Raw genomic sequence first — 14,022 nt, forward strand, 5'->3', positions numbered from 1 at the left:
TATAAAATATCAAATATCAAGTCTTTATCCCACTATTTTAAAATGTTTTCTTCATGGCATAGTAGTTTCAAGCAAGTATTTGGCAAACATTCTCATCCAAAGCAACTTACAGTGATGTTGTTTTACGCAATTAAGCAAAGGCCCATCAGTGATAACTTAGCAATGATGTGATTTGAACTCAGACTTTAGAGATGTTGACATAATAAAGAAGGGGCAGAAAAGCAAAGTACCTGCATCTGCTCTCCTCCTCCTTCTGTTTTCTTGTCTCATTCAAGACCACTACAGGCAGGAAGGGAAGATCGTAGCTCTGTTTGTTATCATTCTACAGACAATGAGGAGGAATCTGAGGACAAAGAGAGGGGAAAGTGTGCTTTCCACAAACAACAAGAGAACTCAATCTGCTCCCCCCACTGCTCCTGTGCTTTATTTGCCCACATTCAGTTATTTAGGCTCTTTGGCTTTACTTTGGATTGCATTAGGTAGCAGTAGAAATTAAACAAATTATTAATCATAGTTCAACAGAAGCTGTGCTGTAATAAATGCATAGTTACACACAACTAAAGATTATGTTCGAGGCCACTGACATGACGACATACACAAACACACATACTAAGTGACAGACTTGGGGGCAGGGGCCGGCCAAGCTGACTGGGCGGGAGAGAGTCGACTCCTCAAGTTCTGCCCAATGTTGAGGGTGTGTCTGGGAAATCCTAAATCACTCCCCTGAGGGGGAACACAGAGAGTGAGAGAGAGGGAGAGAGAGATCGTAAGACACCTAAAGAGAAAATCACTGGCACAGCTCATAGCGTGAGGCCACTGGCAGCAGAGCAGGAGTGTTTGTAGGAAAGGTGAAAGCTGTTTGGAGTGTTCATTAGTCTTGTCATTGGATGTTTTGCACTAGTTTATAATGTAATGGAGCTGTGACAGAGAGAAAAAATACACATCTGTCTGTTTACCCGGATATTCCAGTTGACGTTTAGACAGGTAAGGATCTAAGTTTTTTAATTAAATGATTCGGATGTTTTAGTTGTATTTTAAATACAAGGGAATTTAATATTTAAATCATATAATTGATTACAAATGTCAAATAATTTAATCCAGATCATTTTACATTTAATTACATGCAGTTTAATGGTGGACAGATAAGCAGGCATAAAACATGAATCCAGTTTCTGACTGTTGTTGTGTTGTAATGCCTAGTTTGTGTCTTTGCCTGGATTTATGAATGTCCTAGAGGCAGTGGCTGCAGGTTCAGTGTGTGTGTGTGTGTGTGTGTGTGTGTGTGTGTGTGTGTGTGTGTGTGTGTGTGTGCATGTGCATGCACTCCAGACGACCAGACTGGCAGACACCACTGTGAGTTTTAATAACTTTGTGACAGATATGTTTCCCATCTCTTGGCTTTCCTCATGCCCTGTTTGAGACACTGTGGGATGCATCATTTCAGCAGCAAAAAAAAAAAAAAAGGGGGGGGATTGGGGGCAGGGGGGCTTAGAGATACCCATGTCCTCTCACAAAACCCTGCTAAACACTTCTAAACAAAAGCAAGGATTCATGACATGTATTTTCGGTGTCATTTAGTGTTAAAGACTCCAAACACAATGCAATGTTTGCAGTCGGCAGTAACTTGTCAAAACTTGCTGTTGAGGACTTTGGAATTATGCTGGGGGGTCTGCTTGCATTTTGTTTTTATGAAAGCCAGTCCTAGCATTTGTTAATTAGTTTGCTGTGGATACACGGTTATGTAGGGATGAACAAACAGGCATGTCACATGTGATCTTGACTACATTTAGCAGAGGAAGTGCGGTGTTCACAGCTCTGCTTGTGTGTGTGTGTGTGTGTGTGTGTGTGTGTTAATATCTATAAAAATGTCTAAAGTGATGTCCATAGTGAAAACTATGACTGTGCCTGAAGTGATATATATGATATATATGGAAATCTCTATGGTGATGCTTATCATGATGACAATTTTATTGGTGATTTTTTTTTAGTAATGTCTTTGTCTTTGTCTCTTGTGCCAGTGTATCACTGGCTTTGGAAAATGCTAGGTCCACTCCACTCTATCGTACACATTTACAACACACACTGCATCTGCAAAGCCAGCAGCATTGTGAACAACCACACACACCCCTCACACACTCTTCACTCTCCTACCATCAGACTGACAGTTTTTTTCTTCAAACCATCAGAACTGAAATGTACAAATCTCACACACACACACACACACACACACACACACACACACTCAACTGTGTGTTACTGAACTGTTACAACCTGAACTCAAACACACACTCAATACTTATTTAAATTCATACACATCCATGTCTTCAGCACCACCCATATTATATTATAAACATATTATACTATTATGCTGTTTTCACACCCCTTGATTGTTGCTCATGCTGTTTTTGCACGACATTGTAGTTATGTTCACAAATGCACTCTTGTTTATAGTTCTCTTTTGCACATTGTGATGTTTAACATATTATACAGTAGGTTTACTGGTCAGAGCTATTATGTGCTTTGTGTCTATGTCCCACACTGTCCTGTATTGTCTGTTTGCACTGTTTTTTGTTTTGCACTGTTTGCACTCAGTTGCACATGATGCACTTTATGTGGCAAGGACAACTTTAGTCCTTGCTCTGTGTTCTGTTGTTTTATGTTGTGTGATGTAGCTGTTGTATATATAGGTTTTATGTAGCACCAGTGTTTTATGTAGCACCAGTGTTCTGGAGAAACCTTGTCTCATTTCACTGTGCTGCATCAGCTATATATGGTTGAAATGACAATAAAAGCTTCTTGACTTGACACAAGACTTGTCATTACATTGTTTCAAATTTACCTTCTAGCACATTTATAGTCTTATCTTCTAATCTTTCTGACCCCTTTTTGCATAACAGAGTAGAATCTTAATCACATCTAAGTTACTAAAATAGAAAATTATAAAATCATATCCAATAAGGCTGCCAAAGAAACATGTTTGAGTCTTGTAATAGGGATCAGGATAACATTAGTAGATAAAGCTCTGCATAAAAGCTGTTGTACAAAATAATTCAATGTTAGAATTAATTTCCCAAGATAAACCACTGGTGAAAAGTATTAGCTTTATTCTTATGGATTTGATCTGCTGTTATGTCAGTCTGAACTCTACTGTTTTCCTCTTTCAGTCTGTCTTGCTTGATGCATGACTCTGGCCTGAGAGCTCTTTAAACCCACACACTCACCCAGGCTTTTGTCCCTAGTGAGCAGGTTTGAATTAATTAAAACAGAACTGCATTATTCACAAGATTCCCACCAGCTCCCGTGGGGGGTTAGATGGGCCGTGAGAGGACAGAGGTTGAGAATGGTGAACTTGTTGTTTTGAAATACACTGAATTTTCTCCTCCTTCATGTATTTAACCTTTTGGTGCATGCGCCTTAGTGTTTGTCAATGTCTCAGTGTTCTCTGGAAGCTGTTTATACTGCAAAGAAGATTCTGATTTGTGTGAAGTTCATAATGTGACCTAGTCATGGTCTGTTATTATTGCTAATCAAATCCCTGCATGAGAAGATAATACCAGCCTTGTTTTATCCAACTAATCCCTGTAAGAATCAAGAAAGAGGGCAAGACATTGGCTCATATTGATCATTTGTTGATTTCTCTGTAAAATGCAAATGCACTCAAATAACAAAGTATGTACACCTCTGTGTGTGCATAGTGCAAAGGATGATGTCAGGAACAAACAGATGTCTTTTTAAGGCAGAAAAGTGAGCTCAAAAGGGAAGAGGAGTGAAGAGAAGGATAGAGATTTATTTTAAAAGCAAATGTTGCAATTTTTGCAAAGTTAGTGTAATTCTGAGCTGCATTCTTAAAGACAACAGCTGTCTCTCTGCCACACACAGTGAAAAGTCCTCTGGGCAGCGCCATCTCAGATACCAGCCTACGGTTATATAAAGCATGGTGCTTGACCCACACTGCATTCCAGTGGCGAAAAAAAACTTAATTACTGTACGTTTCAGGCATGCAGGGCATTCGGTGTGTACTGCTTACAATAGGAATGTGTTGTAAGAGCAGGTAAGTCAGTGTTTTGGATAAAGGTTAAGAGCCAGTACTCATTCTTAATATTTATGAACACTGTCATGGCGTTTCAGTCATACTGAGATGATCCCTGTTAAGTAGGTGTGAGGACGTGAGCTATCCTGTTGCTCACCTTCTCTTGTCACAATCTTGATGATACTGGATCAAATGAGTAATACAGCATAGCTCTGACTCATATATAGCTATCATGTCCAGGAACACATAGAAGATATCTTTTTTTTGCTGTTGCTATCTTGCTTCTATTGCAAAACCTTGTTCTCTATTTTCTAAACTCAGCTCAGGAAGTAGGCGGTTCTTATTTAATGCCAGCAAATGGTTCATTGATTATGTACAGGGCATTTGAGCCTACAGGACTGTATGCATGGAAAAAGAGGTGATAATACTGCAGGGGATTTCTAACCAGCCATAATCATTGGTCAGAGATCACTCACATAGATCTAGGGATGTCACCATAAGCTACCTGAGCCACACCACATGAAAAGTGGTAGGAGTGAATGGGGTGTTGCATTTCAAGGCTCCGGACACTTCAGGTGCTCCAGGTGTACAAGTCTGATGTGTAAACACAGAGCTGTGGTCTTTAGATTGTGTATAGTATTCTTGGTCATATACCTCCCATCAGGATTAAGTGATATGGTAGGATACATGCCAAGCTAAAAAAAAAGCAATTAGGAACAGGAACCTCTTCAGGAGAGTGAATAGAAAAGGTACATTTAATGTGCAGCATGATAAAATTGAGATTTAAGAAATAATGTGATCTTTCTGTTTCAATCAGTGATTGTAAAGATCCCATAACTGTATTTAATAATGAAAAAATAATAGCCTATAAAATGAAAGGTGTTGCATCGAAACAGGGGAATGATAGCACTGGTGAAACAAACTGGTCTAATGTCAGGCTGGAATCTGCCTTTGGTTGCAATGAGATCATGAGTTAACATCAGAGCTATAAGAGAGGACTTGTCATGTTCGGAGATTGAGTTTCAAACACACACACACACACACACACACACACTCACAAAAGGACAAAGGGTCATGTGGCAGCACAATCTCTGTGATGTGTTTGTGTGCCTGCATTTGTGTAGAGTGAACATTACACTTAAACGGGATCAATATGCACAAAGACTCGGTATGCGTCTGGGGCAGGGAAATCACAAACCCACAATTTTCACCTGGTGCAAATATGTGCATACATTTCATTAATAACAGTGGCTTTCAATTTGCTGGCATATATTTAAAGGTCCTGTATATAACTATTATAGGCATTATTGTATTATTCATATATACAGTAGGGTCCAAAAGTATAAGACTACATTGAAATTGTAGGAAATTGTAGGCTTTAGAAAAAAAAAAAAATGGAAGAAACATTCTTTAAGCTTGAATATTTAATATTCAAGGAAGTGCACTATTTCTTAGTCATTATGTAAATGTAAAGTAAATGTGATACTGACTCTTCCCTCAATCTCCTTTATTGAAGCACATGTTAAGACAACATTCTGAGGGATTTGATCTAAAATGGCCCCTAAAATTGTGAAATCCATGCCAGCTCAAGTGCAAACTGTATTCAATGCGAAACTGTTTATAAGGTCGAATATGTACCTAATCGTAATGCAGGTTTAAAATAATAGACACCAAATGCTTATTAATATCTGTTAGTTTGAAACAAACGTTGTATGTTTCAACCCCCATTAGATATGAAGTTCTTTTTAGGATATAAGTGAACGGAGATATTGTACTAAATGTTGGAATAAACAAAATCTAAAACTCCAGATGCCACCAGCTGCTGTGTTAAACTGATGTGTAAATAATTTCATAGGCTAGCAAAATACACTTAATTTCATGTGGAAGCCTGAGGTATAAACCCGCTAATAATGTCCTGTAGATTGATTATCACAGTGAGCTCTTCAAATGCTAGTGAGACACATTTGTTTGTGTTGGAAATTAATTACAGCTATATAACCAATCACACCAATCTTATTAAATAATTCCATGAAATGGTGTAGATAATTAGGGAATGGCATGTACAACTAAGTTTTTGTCAACCAAAAACACACAGCAGATTCACATTTCAATCTCAGTGCTGAGATCCTAAGGAAAGATTACAGATAGAGAGCCAAAAAGCACAGGTGAACATGACCTTACATGAGATGTTTATGCACAAAATTGACAAAGATTGCATTTTAAATGCAAAAAAACTTAAGGGAAATATCATAAATCTGATCAGATTAGCTCTGCATTTTCTTTTTTACAAGAAGACAAACAAACTCTGTGTATGTATTGTGGATCTTTGTAAATACGTACGTGAGTAAGGCGTTTGTGGTTGGACTTGTGAGAACAAGTGTAGAGATGTTATCAGACTGTGACTGTAGATCTGCAAGTAAAATGTGTCTGTCTCATGTGTAATGTTAAGTACAAAAAATAAGGCCTCACTTTTATGCCCAATTAGTGGTCCCACAGGCAGGCTGTGGAATGCTGAAGTAAACAGTTTTTTTGGAGAAAATGTGCTGCTCATGTGGTCTAAAACAATCCCCTCTAACCAGCCATATTACTCAGTCTGTCAGAGCTCTGTAATAGGAGTAAAGGATCATTTGTACATTTGCCTCCTATTTTTTGCTTTTAGGAACAAAACAGCACCAGTGTGACCATATTTTGATACCTATAAGATGTGCTTTTTCATTAACACTATATTACCTGTTCATATGTCCAACTAAACACCAGTGGAAATGACACCCAACAGCGAGACAGCTTAGGCAGGTGTTTCCCCAGAGCCACAAAAACCAAAGCTTAGATATTAAAACTCATGCAGGAAGTATAAAGCACATGCATCTGATTGTGGTTGCAGACCAACAAAACATCTAACTCTGACTGAAATAAATCAGTACTTATGCCTGTTATCTGATGTATTGTTCTCTTCAATGTCATTCACAGAGCTGAGAATGATGGCTGAAGGGAAGTTTGCCAGCCTGCCCCGAAACCTGCATATTAGTCGCCAGTGCACCTTGGCCTCCTCCATGGACCTGCTGAGCTCTGGCATGACAGAGGTGCCTTCCACTAGCTATCAGGGAATCTCTATCCATGGCACCCTGCCTCGAAAAAAGAAGGGAGGTGCTGCCGCTCATTCTAGGATGTGGGAGACGTGCGGGTCGCTTCAACGCCCAACACGCTGCCGCCTGCCCTCTTCACCACTCATACAAAACATCATAGAAGAGAACCATCCTTTTCAGACATGGAGGGAGGACTACACAGTACAAAGGTACCAGCAATATTTAACAACCAGCAGTCTATTATAGAGATATAGTTTCATCATAATGAAAATATATGGTAAAGGATCACAGGAAATGTGCATGAGTGTGTGTTTGACAGAAATAAATATTTTGGGAGAATAGGGAAGTACATAGAAAAAGAAGATTAGGTAGAATGAATTCATTACCAGTCTGTGCTTTCCAATCAAATTGCATTTACAAATTGAGTAGGTATTATTAGTGGTTAAGAAACATTGGCTAATTTTGCTGGCTTGTTTTGGGTGCACTTACTATTTTTAAGGAACCACCATGATAACCTGACCCACAGGTTTCACTAAAAGCTTTGACTAATAGAAAGAATGTAGATCATACTCTATGGCTGTCACAGTCTCCCAATGAAACCAAATGCACAAATAGGGAAGATTTTGTAGCGTTGTGTTAAAAGGATTTCCCAACCACCATCATTAAAACAGCAATCAAGAGAAAAGTCAACAACAAACAAGATGAATGAGCTTGTTTATATTGACATTGGTGACAGAAAATATATTCATTTACAAAAACCAAGCTGTAGGAAATCACACATCTTTCCATTCTGTGTTTAAAGTCATAAAAATGCTTAATTGCCACTGTGTTTGGACTCAATAGTCTCAGTAAGCACTAGAATGAACTAGGTTTTGAAATCCCATTTTACATTAATTTCTGCTTAAATATGAAATTGTGTTTGAAAGAAATAAACCCAAGCAAATGAGAAACAGGCCTGGGTTATATCACTAAATTAGGTTTGAGCCCATACACAAATAGAAGCCTAAGTCAGCTAATTGACACAGTGGAACAAAGTTGGCAAGTTGTAGGATTTCTATTCTTTCCGTTCCTTTTTTAGCCATGAAGCCTAAACATGATCTTAATTAGGAGATCTGGTAAACATATTTATTATGCATAATTGAAAAAACTAATAATTACAAAATCAGATGTTTCAAGAATGGCCTATTGTACAAAAGCTAGAACGTTAATGTGTATACTGTATGCAAGTAGAAGTGTCTACAAAAAGTGTAAAATTAAGATTTAAAGAATAGGCTAATCAGCCCAAATACACTACACCTTTATCTAAAAGCCATTATATCACATAAGAGTGATGTTGCTGGATTTCATATATATGAAGTTCATACAAATTCTCTTGGGGTTGCATTTGTGAGATGGTGCTGATTACATATCAAACCTTCACAGACTTTACAGGCCTGTTATACATTTTTCTATCAATCCTGAATTTTTGTGATTATAAGCAGATGAATTTTGACCCTTTGGAAAACGTATTTTTCTGCTCCTACATGCAGTAACAGTTTATTTTATTGTGCAAATCTAAAGAAATTTTAAATCATATTGGTTGCTTTCATCAAAGTCTTTAAAAGTTATTATATGGATTTTTATGAGGTCTATAAAATAAAGGTTTACCAAAAGGGTAGTGTGGAGAAATTTGAGTGTCCTGCACACCTTTAGGATGAAATGGAATGCTGACCGTAGCCCCAGGCCTTCCCACCCTACATAAATGCCTGACCTCACTAATGCTCTTCTGGCTGAATGGGCAAAAATTCCCACAGCCACTTTTAAAAGTGCAGTGGAAAATCTACTCAGAAGAGTAGAGGTTGGACTGTGAGTGGGACTTTGGAAAAGGGTTTGTTTAGCAAGGACATTCGGGTGTGATGGTCAGGTGTCCACAAACACTTGTCCATACATTGTAGCTATCAATAGCTATAAATACAAACAAGCACATAACCAAATTAACAAACAAACCATGTCCTGGACCTGATATCAAACTATGTTCCATTTTGCTTCCAGATTCAGGAAGCTGTTCATCAAGCGTCTAAAATTAGTAGATCAGTCATAACTCTAGGAATATTCTAAATGATGCAATTTTTGGCCAAATCTATTACACACAAGTAACAGCAAGTTATATACATTCCTAAGACAGGAAACGGAATGTAGAAGACATATCTGAGTTATTTTTTAAATGAGCACCATAGAGCAACCAACACACATCTTATTCAACCAGTATAGTGACCATTTAGGATCAAATAAGAGAGAATTCCTGTAATGTTAGTTATAGCCTCACAGGTTTTCTTAGGTCAGTGCAGCAGCGTGGGTCAGTCAAACAAACACTGTTAGCATGTTTCAGTATAGCAAATTTTTTACACAGCACTACACACGTCATTGACAATTGCACAATTGCATTTCGTGAGACACTCAAAAAGAAACTGTAAACAATATGCCAATAGTACATGCAGCCAGGTTACACCAGAATAACTGTTGAAACTGATAGAAGGATAAAGCCTCAATTGTTAGATTTTACAGGATAACAGGATGAAACTCCCCTTTCTCTCTCTTATCGGAAATCCAGAAAGTCTTGATGAATAAAGAAAGTACTGTTCTTTCTAACAGTTCTATTATCTTTCAATGATCCTTCTATCAGGATCATACAGTCGTCACAGTGTTAATCTCCCAATCAAAACAACACTCCAGTTGGACATACCTGCATACCATGTTTACACTCTTATTACCATGTGTACACTCTTAATGAGTGAAAAGGGAAAATGTGCTGCTCGTTCCTCATTACTCTGTATTTTAATTGGGTAAAGTGGTGGGTACTTGGTTGGGGTAATTGGTTAGTGTTTAAACATATGTTTGTCAGCTGTGGTAAACTTGGGATAACTGCTGTGGCAGTGAGGACATTCCTTCTATATTGTTGCCAGAGACCAGAAGTAAACAGAGATCATGAACTCGAACCTATTATGTTTTCCAGCTGCTGCTCTTCCCGTAACAGTAATAAATACATGTGAATGACACATGGTGGTTTTTAGAGGGGGACCAACCTCTTCAGCCTGCTTTACTATGTTATTATGTTTGACACATGCTCCCTTTCACCACTAAAGTGCTGCTTAAAGCAATGCATTCATGACACATCCGTTTCATGAAAGGCATACAGCTGTTCAGCATATCATTCTGTACGTTACAAAGCATATTACAGTGAATGAAGACTAACAAGATGTCCTGGGCATTTAAGGGGTTAATCTTTTTGATGGTGGTAGTAGTAGTATGGCTTTTCTTAAAAAAAAAAGTGTCCCTTCTCAGCTGTTTCTCTCTGACCTTGTTATTATACCTTTCTTGTCTCGCTGTTGTCTCAGTCCTCCTGTCCCTGTCTGACTGCTACACCGACAGACTTGTGTTTCTCATCTCTAGTGATATTATCACAATACATCAACAAAGCTGCACTGTTCTCATTTGTCCTCTACTTAACCAGGTCGCCTTTCTCTGATAACATCTCGGTCTCACAAGAGGAGACCTGGCCGGAGTGGCAATGCTCTTGACAAAACTAGAAAACATTTACTGAACACGCTTCAGAAGCAGCACAACAGAATAATAGGGGCTTATTGCTTCATTCTTAATTTTAACTTGTTTTCCTTAGAGGATAAATATGGCTTTGGTATTGGCTGAAATAGGTAGAAATTGTGCTTCTTGGCATTTTTTTATAATGTTTTTTTTTTGTTTTGTTTTGTTTTTTTGCACAGCCCTGACAAACCAGCAGCTGTATAACGAACAAGATAATTACATGCAACAGACATGGCCGTTTTTATTATCTACAGCAATAATACATCAAATTCACATGCCAGGTTAGAGCAAAATGTAACATTCATTTAACATAATAAATTAAAGTATTCTGTTTTAAAGCACAGAGAATAAATGCCAAAAGACACATTATTATGCATTAATAAGTAAATAATTATATAACTCTTAAAGATCTTTTAGCTCTGCGCATTAATGTTAACACTGGAATCTCCTTCTAAAAATATCAAATAAACTCCACCTCGTTGAGTTACACCATATTAATAACTATACATTTTTAATATATATTAGTCTAAGAACATGTACAACTATACAAATATAACTTTACAAATGGGCTGTTACTATAGCAGTGATAACGTTAGAAAAAAATGCACTAATGTAAATGTGATTTAATGTATGGCCTGCACTGCGGCCTGAGCTGCTGTTATAGGAAATTAATCAACCGCAACTTGTGAAGTGAAATAACTCATGAAATGGAAAATAAAAAAAATGTCTTTGGTGAAATATGATAATACTTTATGAGATACTTTCTAGCTGCTCATATTACAGGGCAGAATGATTATATAGTCTAGACATGAATTTTTACTCTGGTAGTGTCTTGCTATACAAACACAACTTCTGGAAATGAGCCAGGCAGGTAGGGTTCTAGTGCTCTGTGTGCTCTGTGTGTGTGTGTGTGTGTGTGCTAGCAGTGCCTTTGGCTTACCATAAATACAAGAGCATATGTCAGCTGACATTTAGAAGGTTACCAAACAAATGTCTGCTATTTTATTGTCACTGAGCACTGGAGAGGTGAAAAACGTTTATCGCACTCTAAAGAGCACCGCCAACTGTACAGCTAGCAACGTCCTCTCATCACCATAACAACACCTGGTTGCAACTCTGTGTGACATGTGGAAGGGGTGATGAAGGCTGTATTTGTGAGAGAGAGAGAGAGAGAGAGAGAGAGAGAGAGAGAGAGAGAGGAGAAATCCTGAGTGGACAGGAGAACATAGAGCAACACACACAAAGCAAGCTTTTCGCATATATTCCTGTGTACTTAAAGTTTTCTACTTAAATGTGGATTTAATGGAGAAGAACACAGCAGTTTGACTGGCTTTCAGGAGGTCTGGCCTGAGATCTGGTCTGTCATTTGAAGCACTGGAGTATGTATAGGTTCAGGTGAGTGATTGAGAGAATGTTTAAAAGCCATGCCTCCTTTTACCTGTAGTCTGAATCTAGTCTGAGAAGTTTGCAGATGTCATGCTTGCTGATGTATTCACTATTAATGTTTGGATTTCAGTGCAGAATATCTGATATTATTTAGTGAAATGGCTATACTAAGACTCAGAGCTAATCTACACACAGTGAAGTAGACAGAAAATTCTGCATTTGTATGATTCCATCCGGGATTTTGAATGGGAACGTGAGAGAACTGATAAATAGAAAGTTGAAAAAAATAATTAAAAAGCAGCAGGAGAATTTATTATGTATTTAATATTAGTACGAATATGGTACATTGTGTGTTGATATAGTTAGCAAATTAAACAACAAAATTCGAATTAAAATACTGCTAGATTAACCAGTAATACGGCAGAAACCAGTTACAATTTAATAAGTGGTATTACTAGTAAAAAAAAAACAATCACATTAATTAGAAGGGGTGTAAATATGAATAATATAAATTATAAAATAAATACATTCAGGAACCTTTCTGCCAGAGGTCTACTCTGTGTATAATATCTTTCATACAAACTGCAAGTTGCCTTATAGTGTTTTTAAGTGGCTGATTAGAAAAACATTGAGCCTGTGTTATAAACTTTTTGTAAACCTGTAAACTCAAAACATAGTGAACTTATATTTGCCTACTACATGGACTTCTAAGGAAAAGTCATTGGGCTTGCACTGAAGTAAATTTTAGTTCAGAGCGTTTTGTTTGTTCTCATGGCATACTATTTCAGATCAGATTGTGTGTCAAGCAGCCTTTTGAACATGAAAAAGTAATCATAATAGCAATTAAAGATGACAAAACTGGCACAGTATGAATACTACTGTGGGTGTGGCAGTGTAACTGTGGAGATGAAAGATAGTTAATGAGGGACACAGAGTACCGGATCTGATACAAACGTTTCCTCTTGAGCACCTAATAGCTGACACTGCTGATTATTTGTGTGTCTGTGTGAGCTTCTTCTGTAAGGGTCAGGCACACTAAAGGCTGACAAAAGCTGATTAAACATCCGCCTAATTCTAGCTGTTGATAGCCGGTTGATTGCTTTCTGCACCTGCGTCATCATGAAGCCCTTCTCTTCCTGGAACAGCTCAGTTTTTCTCACCTTGTCATCATCGTCCCCAAACAACTGTGATAAGTCCAGCAAACAAACAGAACGAAGCACAGTGCAGCCCCATGAATCACACTTTTCCCCTTCATATTCATCACTAATCAGATAAGCTGTGGAAATGTTTTTTGTTCGGAACTCGTGTCTTTTCTCATGCCTCGGTCTTTTAAGTTTGTTTTTGGATAATCATTCTCGTCTCCTGCGCCACCTAGCAGGGGGTTTAAGGGATTTCCTTTTACTGTGTGTGCAAACAAACATTTTTAACTATCAGGTTTGTGTTAGATTGTCTCTTACTTATTTCCGTTTTCCTCACACACACACACACACACACACACACACACACACACGCACGCACACACGCACACACACATACACCCTCGGTAGTTTAACTATAGATATCCTACACATGCATCAGTACCTGACTTTGCCAACACCCTTGTGAGTGAATAAGCACAAATCTCTTCAAGCACATGCCAAAATCTAGTGGAACTTCTTCCTGGAAAGAGTGGAGATTATTATAACAGCTAATGGTATCAAAATTTGAAATGGGATGTTCAAAAAACTCATATGAATCTTATGGTCAGGTGACTACGAACATTTGTCCAAATAGTGTATTTACATACATGGCATACATGGCAAATTATGGTTACAATAACAGAATTCAACTCTATAATCTCAGAGTGTTTGTGAGTGTGTTTATATGTGTGTGTTTTAAAGTGTGTGAGCGAGATAGAGAGCGAGAGAGAGAGAGAGAGCGAGAGAGAGAGAGAGAGAGAGAGAG

The 14,022-nt window shown here is 37.9% G+C and overlaps 1 protein-coding gene across 3 annotated transcripts in view; it reads left to right on the forward strand.

The window, feature by feature from the left end:
- Nucleotides 1-741: 741 nt before the first annotated feature.
- bcar3 (BCAR3 adaptor protein, NSP family member) overlaps nt 742-14,022 on the forward strand; it is a 43,127-nt gene continuing 29,846 nt past the window's right edge. Inside the window, exons 1-2 of one of the 3 annotated variants that reach the window (XM_046872334.1) lie at nt 742-984; nt 6,998-7,322. In XM_046872334.1, coding sequence (XP_046728290.1) covers nt 7,006-7,322 — 317 coding nt within the window. In that variant the 5' untranslated portion in view covers nt 742-984; nt 6,998-7,005. Of the gene's footprint in view, nt 985-6,997; nt 7,323-14,022 lie in introns of those variants that run through there. The other 2 variants (XM_046872333.1, XM_046872337.1) reach the window with 2 other exon arrangements.

The sequence above is a fragment of the Silurus meridionalis genome, chromosome 17 (genome assembly GCF_014805685.1).
Source record: "Silurus meridionalis isolate SWU-2019-XX chromosome 17, ASM1480568v1, whole genome shotgun sequence".
Classification (NCBI taxonomy): domain Eukaryota; kingdom Metazoa; phylum Chordata; class Actinopteri; order Siluriformes; family Siluridae; genus Silurus; species Silurus meridionalis.